General features: G+C 40.9%; 2 protein-coding genes across 2 annotated transcripts; both read left to right on the forward strand.

The window, feature by feature from the left end:
- The first annotated feature begins 6,161 nt into the window (after positions 1–6,161).
- LOC118644656 lies at positions 6,162–13,178 on the forward strand. Its single transcript, XM_036283646.1, has 9 exons — positions 6,162–6,174; positions 6,733–6,837; positions 6,914–7,042; positions 7,275–7,495; positions 7,869–8,055; positions 8,999–9,173; positions 10,276–11,974; positions 12,041–13,048; positions 13,137–13,178. The coding sequence occupies exons 1-9, from the start codon at positions 6,162–6,164 to the stop codon at positions 13,176–13,178; spliced, it is 3,579 nt and encodes a 1,192-aa protein (XP_036139539.1).
- A 2,088-nt stretch (positions 13,179–15,266) lies between these two features.
- Positions 15,267–16,179, forward strand: LOC118644657. The gene is made up of 2 exons (XM_036283647.1): positions 15,267–15,443; positions 15,535–16,179. Exons 1-2 carry the CDS (start codon positions 15,267–15,269, stop codon positions 16,177–16,179), a joined length of 822 nt encoding a protein of 273 aa, XP_036139540.1.
- The last annotated feature ends 200 nt before the right edge of the window (positions 16,180–16,379 follow it).

Here is a 16,379-nt window from a genome sequence, read left to right on the forward strand (position 1 = left end):
ACTGGGGCTCTATTCTTGAATTCATTTGCAAGAGAAACGTATTCGCAAATTCTGTTCTTACAGAAAAGTTAGAAATTTATTGGTTATCGTATGGCTTTCAACCCATAAACTTGCAACTTTTCTGTTAGAGCGGGTATTTGCGCATACGTTTTCTTGCGAATGAATTCAAGAATCGAGCCCCTGTTCGTGGAGCCAATAGCGCGATAGTGATAGCGAGTTCCATGAACAGCTATAGCATAGCAAACGCAGTTGCGCAGTTGGTTAGCCACTGCCAGCAATCCCAAGTAGCAAGGTATCGTCTAATTGATGGCATTTTTTGGTCATTTTATGACGAACCAGACGTCATAGGGTACGTTCGGGGAGACACTATTAACGCTACAAACGCTAATGCTATCTGAACTGTTCGTGGAGCCAATAGCGCGATAGTGATAGCAAGTTCCACGAACAGGGGCTCGATTCTTGAATTCATTCGCAAGAAAACGTATGCACAAATACCCGTTTTAACAGAAAAGTTGCAAGTTTATTGGTTAAAAGTCATACAATAGCCAATAAATTTTCAACTTTTCTGTAAGAACAGAATTTGCGAATACGTTTCTCTTGCAAATGAATTCAAGAATCGAGTCCCTGGATCGCACACACAATACAAGATAACGTCCAGCTCGAGTGAGGAATCTCGGATCCTGCGGGGGCCGCTCGGCTACGCGCCCCACCTTGCCTCCGATAAGCCGGGCCCTTATTGGCCGCGGTTTTCCAAAATCGATTTTCGCGCAACGCGTAGCGTGCACGCCGTCGCTTGCTGATCGATCCAAGCGCGGTGATCGATACTGTTGGGTCCCGTACACGAGAATTTTTGGCGCTCTCCTCTGCGGCAAATTCCTCTCTCCTTGCCGGGCACATCCTCCGCCACCGGGACGTTATCTCCTCCTCGACGAGGGCGTTTACTGATTACAAGCTGTCGCAATCTCCGCCAGAACTTATGCGGGATCGGATTTGAAGTCGCCCCGTCGGGACACCGGCCTCGCACACCTTCGCTGGATCCTGAAAGCGTAATTCGACGGCAATATCGGAATTCTTACGGAATGAAAATTGTAGGCAAGATCAGGGCGGCATTACCTGCGGACCCCCGCTAGAAAAGGGTCTTCTGCAAATCCTTCGTTGATCTTGCTTCGCAACTTTCGGGAAGGTCCTTCCCAGGTAGCAAGCCCACGTCATTTTGACGTCCCAAAATGGTCATATCTGGTCATATGTCGTCAAAATGACCATTTTTTTACATGACCTAAAATTGACGTCATGATGTGACGTCATTTCGTAGTCATATTTCAGTCATGATCTGACGATTATTTTCCCAGACAGCACGCATCCAAAATCGGGACATAAAGACGTCATTAAGGCGTATTTTAGACACGGTCTAAAGCGATGTCTACAATGAGATTTAAGGCGTAAGGCATAAGCATATTATATAAGCATATTATATTCAACTTTAAGAGAACTTTTTTAAGAAAACATTTAGATATCTTGGAAATGATGTCAAAATGGTAACATTTATCAGAGACGATCTACTAAGAGCGGTCTTTGAGATATCTCATTGAAGAGTTTCATTTAAGTTTCTTGAAAATGTTATCCTTATGATATCAGCTTATTGTCTCATAAAAGATATCACAATGCTGTTTGATTTTTGAGCCATGCACGTCGTAGTTGACTCAGAAATCAGACAACACTATGTCTGCGTTCCGATATTCACTGCCAGTACTGAAAATCTATAGTTTACGTCACATATACTGTAGATTTTCAGTACTAATCAGTAAATATCGAAACGCAGCCTATAACATCCTGAATGAGATCCATTTGATATTAAAAAAAATTATTATAAAGATCATGTTTTCAAAAATAACGGTTTGTCTACAGTAGTATAGGGGCAGCTATGGGGCGTCAAAACAAACCCCCACTCCTCGTCCTCATAGCGGGGGGTGTCTGCCCTCCTTCCCCCCTGTCTGGGGCAACCATGGTGCATCAAAACAAACTTGAACTTCTTCTTCCTCGGCCTGATGACAAACCTAACCCCACTCTTCCTCCGACTGGTGTCAAACCTAACCCCCTTCCCCGTCTGGGGCCTGGTGGGGAAGACTAGACGCTGTGACGTCACGAGTTTGAACGACGCGTTTTGATTGGCACCCCATGGCTGCCCCGAGCCTTGATTGGGTACCCTGAGTTTGTGACGTCACGATTTTGAACAGAGGGTTCTGATTGGATACCCCATGGCTGCCCCAAGTCTTGATTGGCCCTCCATGGCTGCCCCGAGCCTTGATTGGCTGCCCCTGAGTATACTACTGGATTTTGAATAGGAAAAAGCAAATCTTAGTGCCGAGCGTTTTACCCCAGCGGGGGTACGACTCGAACAGGTACGAGATTTTGTAAATGGGTCAATAGGTTTATAAGTCAAGTATACTATGTAAGCGCGAGAGAGAGAACTTTTTGCTATTATGTAGTGATAGCTAAGGTAAAAAAGAAAACGTGTATGTTTTGACTCTGATATAGAGGGAGAAATGACACCCCTATGGTTGCCCTGAGCCTTGATTGGGTACCCTGAGTTTGTGTCGTCACGATTTTGAACGGAGGGTTATGATTGGATACCCCATGGCTGCCATGAGCCTTGATTGGTTACCCTCAGTATACTATTGGATTTTGAAATTTCGGGACTAGAGCTCCCTCGGAAAAATGTCAGAAGTGACAAATGATGAAAGTCAGATCTTAGATCTGGGAGTCTTGCTCGGCTGGGGTTGCGTTTCGAACAGGTGTATGTTTTGTAACAGGTTAACAGACTTACAGAACAAAGGTGCTTTTGTAAGATAGAGAAATCTTTCACTATTATGTAGAGAATACTTAAGGAACAAACAGGAGTGAGTGATTTTCATGAGTTATAAAAATCAAACACTTTTTACTATGAAAGCTGAACAAAGAAATATAAGAAAGTTTAACTTTTGTAAAAAAATTCTTTTTTGCTATTATGTAGAGATACTTTAGTCATAAACAGGAGCTTGTATATTTCGAGTCTTAAAAAATCAAAAACTACGTATTATGAAGGAAGTAAAAGTAATATATTAGGATTAACTTTTGAAAGAAAATTCTTTTGCTATTATGTAGTGATACGTTAGGCATAAACAGAAACTTGTACATTTCCTGTCTTAAAAATTCAAAAACTATGTATCATGAAAAAAGAAAAAGAAATATGACGGGATTAACTTTTGAAAAGAAAATTCTTTCGCTATTATGTAGAGAGATACTTTAGACACAAACAGGAGAGTGAGTCCCAAATGCGCACAGTAATAAACGGACACAGCAAGCTGAGTGAAACGGACACAGTAACAAACGGACACAGACCAAACGGACACAGTAATAAACGAACACAGTGCGAATCGGACACAGTAACAAACGGACACAATGCGAAACGGACACAGTAACAAACGGACACAGACCAAATGCGCACAGAGCGAAACGGACACAGACCAAATGCGCACAGAGCGAAACGGACACAGACCAAATGCGCACACTGCACATGCGCACAGACCAAATGCATACACGGAAAGTCGCAAACCCATGTAATGCAGTGAATGCTTTGCACGCACACATACACACACACGGGGGTGCAAGGGGGGCTTTCGGCCCCCCTCCCGCACCCACCCCGTCCAAGTCGCTAATCTATGTGGACTTTACTCTGCTTGCAATGTACATGGATTGCATTTGGTCCGTGCGCACGTGCAGTGTGCGCATGTGCAGTGTGCGCATTTGGTCCGTGTGCATTTGGTCCGTGCGCATTTGGTCTGTGTCCGTTTCGCACTGTGTCCGTTTCGCTCTGTGCGCATTTGGTCTGTGTCCGTTTGTTACTATGTCCGTTTGTTACTGTGTCCGTTTGTTACTGTGTCCGTTTATTACTGTGTCCGTTTGGTCTGTGTCCGTTTGTTACTGTGTCCGTTTCACTCAGCTTGCTGTGTCCGTTTATTACTGTGCGCATCTGGGACGCTCCCAAACAGGAACTTGTATGTTTAGAGTTTTATAAAAATCAAAAATTTTGCATTATGGAAGGGACTAAAAAGAAATATGCTGGGTTACGAGTAAAAAATAGTTTTATTTTAATACGCAAACTTTTTGTACAAAAAATACATTGTGTTTGACGAAAATTATACAAAAATTATGCTCTACGTTTTGACAAAATTATATTGGTAATTTTGTTACAACACAGTGTAATCAGTTCCAAAAATATTATATTAAAATATACGTCGAGGAAAGTTAAATCGTTAATTTGAGTACGTACATTGCGTTCAATATTCTCCTGATTACCTTTTATTGTTAATTTTATAATTTCGCAATCTACATAATTTAGTGGTAGTTTAAGTTCAATTTCTTGAATTAAGCGTTGCGCACACACATTGACGCTTTCACTTAACGATTTTAAATGTTCTAAATGTGCGTCGACACATTTGATCACATTCAGCAATCCCTGGAACATAGTTTTCTGCATCACTATTGCAACGGAGTAGTGTCTCCGTTTCTTCGTTACTGGTAAAGAATCTGCAGCATCTTCAACGGTTTCCTCCGAAGAGCGTTCCTCTTCAGTTTCCTTATACGATATTAGAATGGATTTTGATCCATAGGCCGAGGTGAAGTTGATGTTGATGTTTTTTATACCGACGGGATTCGGCTTTAATTTGCCAGCACCGCGCAAGTACTCACTCATGAGACCCGTATGATCTTGAAATTGCAGCCAGGAGTCGACGTCGAAATTAATACCGTCGGCGTTGTTACCGCTTAATTTTATTAATGGAACGAAGACTCCCTCCTTCGTTGATTGTAATCCGACTTGCATTCTCTTCGTATGCGAGTTATTAAGGCCATACGTAGTGGTAAGCAGCATATGAAGTCTATCGTTTCTTCCTTCGTCGAAGTTGCGCGTTCCGAGATTATCGTGAATCGCCTGGTTCGAGGGGGTATAATTAATACTTTGTTGCTGGTTGGCTATTGTTCTTTCTGTTTCAGTGTTGTATAAAGACACAGAAATAAAACCAGTAAGTGAAATAAGTCACGTAACTCTCACACTCGCAATTCAAAAGTTCGAGAGGGTTGAGGAAAACTTTGTTCGCGAGGTTAACGCTTCGAAGGAAGAATATCAAATGAATTCGCGTTTACATCACGGGAAATGCCCTCACCTTTGTTTGTGACGTAATAAAAGTTGCGCACGCAAATGAGACAGTGGTGGGAAAACGTAAATAAATTTTTTATAAACTAAAATTTTATTTAAATTTTTTAATTTTAAATAATTACACTACGATAGCTACACAAAAATTCAAATCACAAAGATTGAATGTAAAATTTATAAAAATTAAGTAATATTTATAAAAATTTATAAAAATTAAGTAATATTTATAAAACATTTTGAAATAAAAATTTATGTAAAAGTAACGAGTAAAAATTTGAATTCGGAATGTGAAATAACCGTTAGAGACGAGACAAGATCGAACTTGCACGAACATGTATTCTTTTTTCTCGAATCTAATTGTTTGCTGTTGGTTGTAGAATAATAAAAAATGAGAATGCGATTCTTCATCGACTTAACTAAAATTTATAAAAATCTAAATATAAAATTTAAGAAAAATTAATTAACATCAATTAAAGCACACTTGGTTAAAAATTTAAGTAAAAAGTAAAAAAATTTAGAAGGATAATTGCATGCTACAGATAACTAGTTTGTGTATGATTTTATCTTTCAGCTAAATAAATTCTGAAAAATTATAGAAAATATATTACACATTTGGTTTTATTAAAAAATATATATATAAATGTTATACTATGGAAATAACTAATTTTTGCGCGAATTCTCTTTTATGAGAAAAATAACGAATTTTTCAAGAAGATTCAGGCACACGAAGAAAAGTGGGAAACTAGTTTACCAATAAGATAAGTAGAAAATCATGCCTACTATTCCCAATATTTTCAGCGTAAGATGGGATTATTTGGTGTAAATTTCGTGTTCCATGAGAATTCTCTTTCATGAGAAAAATAATGAATTTTTCGAAAAGATTCAGGCACATGAAGAAAAGTGGGAAACTAGTTTATCAATAGGGTAAGTAGAAAATCACGCCCACTATTCCTAATATTTTCTGTCTAAGATGGGCTTACAGGGTATAAATTTCGTGTTCTGACGCGTACAAGTGTTAGTTCTTGTACTTTCGAGTGAGCTGACTTATTCTTTAAGTCACTTGTACGAGTTTGTTGAGTGTGTGCGAGAAAAAATAGTTTGAGTGACCAAGTCGAAAATGGAACCGCGCGCGATAATAGCGAAATTTTTTATAATCGTATGCAATCAAAGCAAAAATATTAAAAAGCGCGATTATTTCAAGAATTTGTCTCGCAACGATGAGATTAATTACTCATTATTCGAGCGTTTCGCGGAAAAGGAATGTTCCAGCACGATGCTGTGCTTGTTGTGCAAAATGGGATATTTCGAGGGAAACGTTCGACTAATAGGTATTATATCTCGTATCGTCGAAGCGTGTTACGCGGATGAACATTATTATGAAAACGACGCGAGTGGGTGTATCGCACAATTCTTACGACGTCGAGACGGGGTGCCGGAAAATGAGAATAGAGGAGTGACAGATAAGAAAAAATATAAAATATCTAATAAAGTTGTCAAGAAAAAGTTAGTATTTTATATTTTAATTACGAGTATTTTTGTAGGTGAGAGACCAGTAGCACAAGTAAACCCTTTTCGTACGCAGTACGGCCGCCTAAGCTTAAGGCGGCGGCGCGAGGCAGAGGTGGCTGAGGAGACTGTACCTGCACGTAAGTTGGAAATAAAATTAATTTCTTAAAAATTTAGTTAGAAATTTAGTACATATTAAAAGTTTTAATTTTTTAGGGAGACGTCGAATCGGAGAAGCTCCTGTTGCTATTGTAGCACCAGCAGTAGCAGCAGCAGCACTACCACTACCACCTCCACCACCATCACTACCATCTCGCGTCATTCCCGTTGTGGATTTAGTGTCTGGTAATTATTAATTTTTAAATACAAGATATTACTCAAAAGTTAATTATTATTACCATGCTGTTTAATAATAAATTTATGATTTTAGATGACGACACAGAACGGGTCCGATGTTGTGCCGAACTCGTTCGATTCAGCGGCGTTATTTACACCGGGTAAGTATTTTTTAATTTTCTATTTAATTCAGATTAATTCGTAAAAATAATAATAATAATAAAATAATGTTATTTTTCAGTACGCCAAGAAGAAAGAGAAAACGGTTGGATGGAAGAGGATAGAGTGTTAGCAGAGTGGGAGGAAGGGGAGATAGAAAGAAATTTTGAAGAAAGAGAAAACGGCTGGATGGAAGAGGATTCGATGGATAGAGCGTTGGCAGAGTGGGAGGAAGGGGTGCTGGAAAGAAATTTTGAAGAGAGAGATAATGAACGGGAGATGGAAGAAGAAGAAGAAGAAGAAGTGGAAGATGAAGATGGCGAAGAGGATGAAGAGGAGGAGGAGGAGGAGGAGGAGGAGGAGGAGGAGGAGGAGGAGGAGGAGGAACAGCAGGAGGAACAACAGGAGGAAGAGGAGGAAGAAGATAACGAGGATGATGACGAGGAGTCGGAGGAAGAGGAGGAGAAGCATGTAGGAGTCAGAGGAGGAGGAAAATGAAGAGTCGGAGGAAGAAGAAAACGAAGAAGAGGAAGAGAGAGAAGAAGAGAGTAATGCGGAAAGAAATGAAGAGATGGGGGAGGAGGAGATAGTGTTACCAAGCACACTTGACTCGGAGGCGTTATTTTCGCAGAGTAAGTATTTATAATGAGATTTTTCACAATTCGTTACATTTCAGGTAAAAATAATATGCTATTTGTTAGTAGGAGAAATCGAGACTATGAACGTTTCCTCCATTGAAGAAGAAAGCGAACATGGAGGGGAGGAAGAGAGAGAAAGTGCAATAGAAGAGGATGAAGGAACGCAAGAGAGAGAGGAGGAGGAGAAAGAGGAGGAGAGAGGAGACGCTACTGTAACGCCTTCAGGTAATATAACAATATAATATATTATTTTAAAATATTACATATTATTTTCAAATATATTTTAAATATAATTTTAATTATAATATTAATATAATTTTAATTTTTTGTTAGAAATTACTTACACTCAACTACGGGAATTTTTTGGGGGGCATAAGAATAGGGCATAAAAACTGGAACCCTAGATTACTATTTTGTTCTGGGATCTCTACTCCGGTTAATATTTTTAAGGTTTTCTCTACCTCTCAATTTTAGAAATGATAGTAATAACAATACAAAAACCTGTACAGATCTTAAAATAAAAACAAAATAAATTTTAAAATTATTATTACCATATTCATTTACCCATGTAAATGCTGTGCATTTATTTGAAATTATTTTATTAGTCTCTACTTTGAATAAAAAACTTTTAAATTATTAATCAGTTAAATTTAACTTGAGGAAATTTTATAAATTTTATTACGCGGATTTATTACTTAAATAAAAAATTTTAATTAAATCTCGACAAAGTGTTGACTAATTAGCCGTTTTTTAAATTTTTGTCATATACCTTCTTGTTTGTCACTGAAAAATTATATATAATAAACTTAATCTTTTTTGTATTAAAATAAATAGAATAGAGTGTAATTTTTTACTTAATTCTTACACGAGCACAGAGTAATATGTTAAAAAATTATCGATTTAATTAATCACACGTCAGAATTATCTCATCGTTTACGTTAACTGTCTAAATCAAGTGAGTAAACTAGATTAGTTACTTTAACGCATTTTGTCTAACGTTGGGGTTCCAGTAAAAAATAAAATAAAATAAGACAAGGATAAAACAGGTACGCTACCTTACTTACAGGTGCGTTACCTTGCTATGATATTTCCTTGGTGTAGCAGTAAAAAGTTTTGAAATTAGAAGAAATAAATTAATATAAAAAATTTACAATATTCTATTATTCAGTCCAAACTGGCGGTGGTGTTGTGCGAACTGTCGACGAAGACGAGGCCACGTTAAGTGGTAATGAAGCAGAGGAAGGGGTGAATGAAAATTCCGGCGTTATCCTCGTGCAGCCGTCGCAACAGCAACAAGAACAGCAGCATCAACATCGTCGACAATCGCAGAATAGTGAACTTAAGTATATAGTACTAAGAGCGGAAAATTCTCGGCGCTTTAAAAATTTTAGGACGCTTGGGAGGGAAGCGTCATTTTCAATACGACCGATTCCTGATGGCGCGAATGCCATACAATGGATAGAAAACGCGTTCCGTGAGCCTACATTTTACGCTCGAGCGCTCCGTCCGATTACGTCGGATTAACTTTTTATTCGGCGGAGCTAACGCATGGACCGGCCGGCTTATCATTCCGTCCGGCGCGACACTTAACTCCCGAGGACATTTGGCACCTCGTGAGTTCAGTAGCGCAAAGTGCCGGCGGAATGGATGTGGCGCAAAATTTTTTGGTGAGCGTTTTCAACGTCGCAGTTCCGTTAGGTCGCGGACGCTCATCAAATAAATTATCACGCGAAGACGTCTCGAAGCGTTCAATTTTACAAATTAATAACACCGATAATTTGTGTCTCCCTCGCGCTTTGGTGGTATCACGGATACATTGTCAGCGGGGAAACGCGCGCGAGGGAGAATTACATAGAACGTGGAACCTAGTTAGATGTCGGACATCTGCGTTACAGCGCGAATTAGCGTTAGAATTAGATCCCAGAAGAGGGATGCGGAATTCCACAAATTGAACGCTTCCAACGGTTTCTCCTACCCGAAAATATTGCAATATTAGTTTATAACTTTAGTACTTTCGGGCGTGGTGAGAAACCGTTGTACGACGGCTCCGCGTTACTAGGATCGTTAGGACGCGAACCCTCGTATTGTCTTAACATCCCACCAAACACCAAGTTACATGTAACGTACCTGTTAGTTGTAATTTCCCACTCAACAATGTAATTGTAATATAACACACGTGTTATATTGCAATTACATTGTTGAGTGGGAAATTACAACTAACAAGCACGTTACATGTAACTTTGTGTTTGCTGGGATCATGTACTACGAGCGTTCGCGTCACTACAATCCGATCTTAAATTTAAAAGCCGCAGCCGGTTCACGCGGAGGGTACTGTGTCGCGTGTAACGTAGGCTATCGTCCGGATAAGGGGCACCGTTGCGCGAAAAAATGTCCGCGGTGTTACGCAGCGTCGCATTGTGAAAATTACGATGCGATGCTCGTCAGATGCGGGAAATGTAAACGCAGCTTTTTCGGGCAAGCGTGTTATAATCGTCATCGCGAAGTCAACTCATATGACAGCAAATCGCACGCATCCGTTTGCGATTCTGTTAAAGTTTGCGACGGATGTGGGCGATTTGTCAAATCGGGAACGGAACATAAATGCGACGAGACGTATTGCAAGACGTGCCGCTCGCTCCATCCGTCGAATCATCAATGTTACATGCAACCTCTTCGCCGCAAAACTGTAATCAAAGATCCTGGCGAGGGTACGAGTACGGGTAAACGGGTAGAGGTTGTGCGTAACAAAGATAACGACGAATTGACGAACAGTCATAGCAAAGGTCTCGTCGCGTTTGTGTTTTATGACTTTGAAACACGTCAAGACGAGCTGCTACAAGGTAGTGAAGACACCTATCATCACGTACCAACTCTCTGCGTCGCGCATCAAGTTTGCGAAGCATGCTCCGCGCTAGAGGAAGACGCGACGCGCTGTCGTTGGTGTGGGATACGCGAATTTGTGTTTCGAGATGATCCTGTGAAACAATTCGTTGATTTCGTAACTCGATTGACGAAATGTTTCAAAAAGATCATCTGTATCGCGCATAACGCGAAAGCATTTCATATTAAAGACGCGCAATTCATATTAAAATATTTAGTAGAAAAGACGGAAATGACAGAAAAACCCGAGTTAATTTTGAACGGGACAAAAATAATCGCGATAACGCTTGGGCATGTTAAATTTATAGACAGCGTAAATTACATGCCCATGCGTTTATCCGAATTACCCAAGGCTTTCGGGCTGAGGGATACGTCGGATAAAGGTGTATTTCCTCATCTTTTCAATACGATCGAAAACCAGACGTATGTCGGACCTTTACCCGACATTCAATATTTTTGTCCCGATCAAATGAAACCGGAAGAACGCGAACAATTTTTAGCTTGGCACTCAAAGTTGTCTAACGAAGGTTACATCTTTGATTTCCAACGCGAAATTGTTCGCTACTGCCGTAACGACGTCGTCATTCTTCGGCGCGCGTGTATGGAATTCAGAAAAATCTTTCTGGAGCGCGGTGACGTGTGTCCCTTCGAGGAATGCACGACTATCGCATCAACGTGTATGAAAGTTTTTCGTAAAAACTTTCTACGCAGTGATGAAATAGGCGTGATTCCGTCGAAGGGATACAGAAATGCAGACAAGCAATCGCAGAAAGCTCTGCGCTGGCTTGTGTGGATGGAGCGCGAACTCGGTCATCCGGTCATTCACGCTGGTCGAGGACGCGAGCACGTAATTGCAGGCGCGACTGTTGACGGGTATTACGAGACGGAGACTGCTAACGAGACACGACGTTACGTTTTACAATTCCACGGTTGTTTTTGGCACGGGTGCCCAAGTTGCTTTCGCGTTAATCGTGATCGTACACTTTTATCCGCGAATCCCGAAGACACCATCGACACGCGTTACGAGCGAACTCTCGCGCGGACATGGCGTCTTCAAAGACTAGAATATTGCGTGACCGAAAAGTGGGAGTGCGACTTTGATCGAGAAGTGCGAGAAAATCGGGAAATGCATACTTATTTTGAAAATCACGCGTTATTGAAACTCGCACCTCTCAATCCACGCGAGGCATTTTACGGCGGACGTACTGAGAACATCGCAATCCACTACGAAGTTAAGGGTACAGAGAAAATGCGTTATGTCGACGTATGTTCTTTGTACCCTTACGTATTGAAAACCGGTGCTTTCCCGATTGGTCATCCCGATATTTAGATTGGTGAAGAATGCGGTAGATTAATCGGGACAGCACCGAATTTTAATTTTGATAACGTAGAGGGTCTTGTCCGCTGTAAAGTACTCCCACCGCGCGATCTATATCATCCGGTGCTCCCCTATCGCGTTAACGGGAAATTAATATTCGGACTATGCCGTAGTTGCTGCGAAACCTTCTCGACGTTACCCTGTACTCACGATTCTCCCTCCGATCGTGAATTCGAGGGTACATGGGTGTCCTGCGAATTGCGCAAGGCTGTCGAGAAGGGTTATTTCGTCACGGAAGTGAGCGAAATTTGGCAATATAATGTCACGAGATACGACCCCGGTACTCGGCAGGGTGGCTTGTTTGCCGAATACATAAATACTTTCCTGCAATTAAAGCAAGAAGCCAGCGGGTGGCCGAGCGAATGCCAGGACGACGAGGCTAAAGAACGTTACCTTCGGGAGTACGAGAAAACCGAAGGTATCGTTCTTGAAAAAAATAATATCGCACGAAATTCTGGCATTCGTTCGGTCGCTAAGCTGTGCTTAAATTCCTTTTGGGGAAAATTCGATCAACGAGCTAATCTGCCTAAGACCGAGATCGTGAAAACGTTTCATCATTTTGCCACTTTGCTCACGAGTCCTGAACACGAAATAACCGGTATATTACCCGTCAACGACGAGGTAATGTACGTTTCGTGGCGGCTACGCGAGGAAGCGGTCGTAGCCTCGCCGATAACAAACGTCGTTATCGCTGCCTATACGACGGCACAGGCGAGGCTTGTATTATATAGTTACTTAGAAAAATTAGATAAAAGAGCTTTATATTGCGATACAGACTGGTGTATTTACTTAAGTTCTGGTGTTCCGAACGAGTACGAACCGCGTACGGGTAACTTTTTAGGTGACATGACGGACGAACTCGAAAGCTATGGCAGCGGTAGCTTTATCGAGTCGTTCGTATCAGGAGGACCGAAATTTTATGCGTATGTGGTTCGTACGCCGCAAGGAAACACCCACGAGGTTTGTAAAGTAAAGGGTATAACGTTAAATTACAATAATTCTAAGCTCTTAAATTTCCGTACTATAAGCAACTTAATATCGGGGATAGAAGAAGAGGAAGAAGAGACAACGGGAAGGGATGGCGTGGTAAAACTGCGTTTTAGTGCAATTCGGCGTACAGCGTTTCACGAAATTGTGACACGAACCGAGAAAAAATTCTGTGCGCCGGTATTACTAAAACGCAGATTTATCAATAAGCGCTATTTGTTTCCATATGGTTTTATTAACTTGTAAATATAATTTCTTCTATCCCCTGACTAGTTTTTAAAAAAATGAGTAACCGAAAATTTTCCGCCCATTAGTGCCTAAGAAAACTTGTAAATTTTTGTAAAGTTTTTATAAGAAAATTGTACAAAAAATATCTTTTGTAAAATTTGAGAAAAATGTAAATGTAAATAATGTAGATAAATATATTTTTGTAAAATTTTTGTAACAAGTATGTAAATAGTGTAAATAAGTTTTTGTAAAAAGTGTACAATGTTAGATTTTAAGTATTTTTGTATAATAAAAATTTTATATTTGTACATAAAAATGTTAATTAGCTATAAAATAAAAAAAAAGTTGAAATTAAAACATTTCTAATTTTTCATTTTAGTTAAATTTTAGAAAAAGAAAAAGTTTTACTTGAAAACAAAAATTTCGTACCTTTATCTCCCGTTATTTTTTTAGCGTCATCGCCAATCAGATTGTTAGCCACGATGCCGTTCACGTGTAAGAATTTTAGCGTCGATAAGCTTATGTACGTACGCGCTGCACCGCGACCCGAATCAGCTAATTTCGTCGGGTGCGGTGCCTTTGTTTCGGCTAGCATACGCGGGGGTACGCTGACACGAGCGTGTCGCCGCCGCCGCCGCCGCCCCCCGCGCTGATGAAATTATCTCTAACTTTAAAAAATTTAATTTAATTTACTTGTTTCAAAAAAAGCGAAAATTATTATTCCTTCATTTCATTTTTCTTCTTTTTAAAGTCACGTAAGAAAATCAAACCGCTCATTACGCGAAATGGACGTGCGCTGGAAACATCCTTTGACATCAATCGTTTGTGGACCCACTGGTTGTGGGAAAACGATTTTTGTGAAAACTTTTCTCCGGTATTTGTCGCACATGTCCGACGTACGTTTCGAACGAGTTTTGTTTTATTACGCGGAGTGGCAAGAGGCTTATCGTCAATTACAATACGATGCGAGTGTAAAAGAAGAAGAGAACACGCTAAACAACGTTGCAGCGAGGAAGAAAAATATAATTAAATTTCGCGAGGGATTACCACGCTCGGAGGATTACTCGAACAATCCACTTATCCCGAAACTGATCATAATCGACGATCTTATGAGAGAATCGTCGTCGAGTGAGTGACGTAGATCTTTTTACCAAAGGCAGTCATCACAAAAATCTCAGCGTCATTCTCATCTCGCAAAATCTCTTCCATCAGGGACGCGGACAACGCGACATATCTCTCAACGCTAATTACATCGTGGTTTTCAAAAACCCTCGCGATCGCGCGCAAATTCGACATTTAGCACGACAGGTTTATCCCGACGACCCGAAATTTGTTGAAGAGGCATACTACGACGCCACGTCAAAACCGCATGGATATTTGTTATTCGACTTGAAACAATCGACTCCTGACAGTTATCGATTCCGGACGTGTATCTTTCCCAACGATACGCGACAATACGTATACGTATCGCGTAGAACGTTTTCCAACAGAAGCGTATAAAAACCGCGTAATGGTGCTGGCGCGAGTCAGTCGTGTAACTCGCACGCACGCACGCGATGAAGGAGAAGCATAACGTTTGTACAGATAGTGCAACGAAAATTGCCAGACGTTCGATCGGAAGGAGAAACGTCTGTCTTCTCGAGGCCGTGTGTCATCTGAACAAAAACCAACGGGCAGCTTTTCTTCGAACCGCGGACGAAAAATTTATTCGCTGTATCCACGAATGCGTTTTTAATACTCTCAACGGTAACGTCCCACTCGAACAACGCGAAAAAGAACGTCTGTCGAAATATAAAACGACCCTACGACGTATCGCAAAAAACACGGTAACTGGAAGTCTAAAAGAAAGCTATTGTTACAACGAGGAGGATTTTTGCCCTATATTATCGCATCCATATTGTCGGCTCTATTATCACATTTTATCGGAGGGTAAAATCACAGAGCGATGGAAAGAGCCAAAAAAATGGTCTTGATTTCTACGGAAAATCTCGAGAGAATGCAACGACAACAGCAACAGCAACTGTCAGTGGAATTAATGGAGAATTCGCTGTTGCAAAGTTCAGGAAACATCACTGGAGATAATAATTCTGTACAAACCCCTGGAACTCCGTTGACTCGGCTCGATGCGGAGATGAGTCGCGTGCTTAATTCGTCATGGCCACGCAACATGGATGAAAGATGTAAAATGTACAAGGAGGCACTTTGGCGATATCTTCATCTTATCCGAGTAGCACGCAAGCGAAAAGCCGTTCGGAGTGCGAACGAAACCACTAGCAACGATACGCGAGGAAGAAGACGAGGGTGACGCTGACGACAACGACGACGACAATGACTACGACGACGACGACGATTCAACGATCGTATTTCACGAAACTTCGCCAATTTCCGGCAAACACCCTCGGACTAGTGACATAGATACTGTAAAGGAAAAAACCCGAAAAGTAATTCGTAATATTCATGTGTTAAAAAGTGTCGAAAAAATATTGGAAACGGTCCCGAAAACTTATCGCACACAAGCTCGTATGTTAATGCGTCATTTGCAAGACGAAGCGGTACCCGACAGATTAAATTGGGACGAGAAGGGTATCGTGACTATAGACGGCAACGTCGTGAAAGATTCCGATATAACCGAACTGATAAACGACGCGGTGCGTGAAAGAAAAACCGTGAATGCAACGGGAAGAGATCAGTTCGCCCGATTACTGCGTAGCTTAAATACACGTACGGCACTGGTGGGAAATAAAGAATTATTAAAAGCAGTTTACGGATCTTCAATAAACGCGAGACCTCAGTCTTTGGCGAGTTCCACGCCTAATATAACGCGTTCGCCTCCAAAAAGGCGCTTACTCAATTGGAGTACGGTGAAGAAACAATAATGTCAGAACTTGAAAAAATCTATTACGATCCGACGCATTACGCGGGATATTCCGCTGTAGATAATCTAACAATTCTAACACATGCTGTTAAACCAGATTTTTCGCGTAACAAAGTCACGCGCTGGCTCCAATCACAAGACGCGTACACGCTACACAGACCTTTACGGCGAAAGTTTCCACGCCTGCATTACAATGTAACA

The sequence above is a fragment of the Monomorium pharaonis genome, chromosome 3 (genome assembly GCF_013373865.1).
Source record: "Monomorium pharaonis isolate MP-MQ-018 chromosome 3, ASM1337386v2, whole genome shotgun sequence".
NCBI lineage: Eukaryota > Metazoa > Arthropoda > Insecta > Hymenoptera > Formicidae > Monomorium > Monomorium pharaonis.

Coding starts and splice junctions, on each gene's coding strand:
- LOC118644656 (XM_036283646.1), top strand. Junction 7,496..7,868: donor AAGAAGAAGAAGAAGAAGAA/GTGGAAGATGAA, acceptor GTTACATTTCAG/GTAAAAATAATATGCTATTT. Junction 8,056..8,998: donor CGCTACTGTAACGCCTTCAG/GTAATATAACAA, acceptor TCTATTATTCAG/TCCAAACTGGCGGTGGTGTT.
- LOC118644657 (XM_036283647.1), top strand. CDS start 15,267: ATGGTCTTGATTTCTACGGAAAATCTCGAGAGAATGCAACGACAACAG. Junction 15,444..15,534: donor TCGATGCGGAGATGAGTCGC/GTGCTTAATTCG, acceptor TTATCCGAGTAG/CACGCAAGCGAAAAGCCGTT.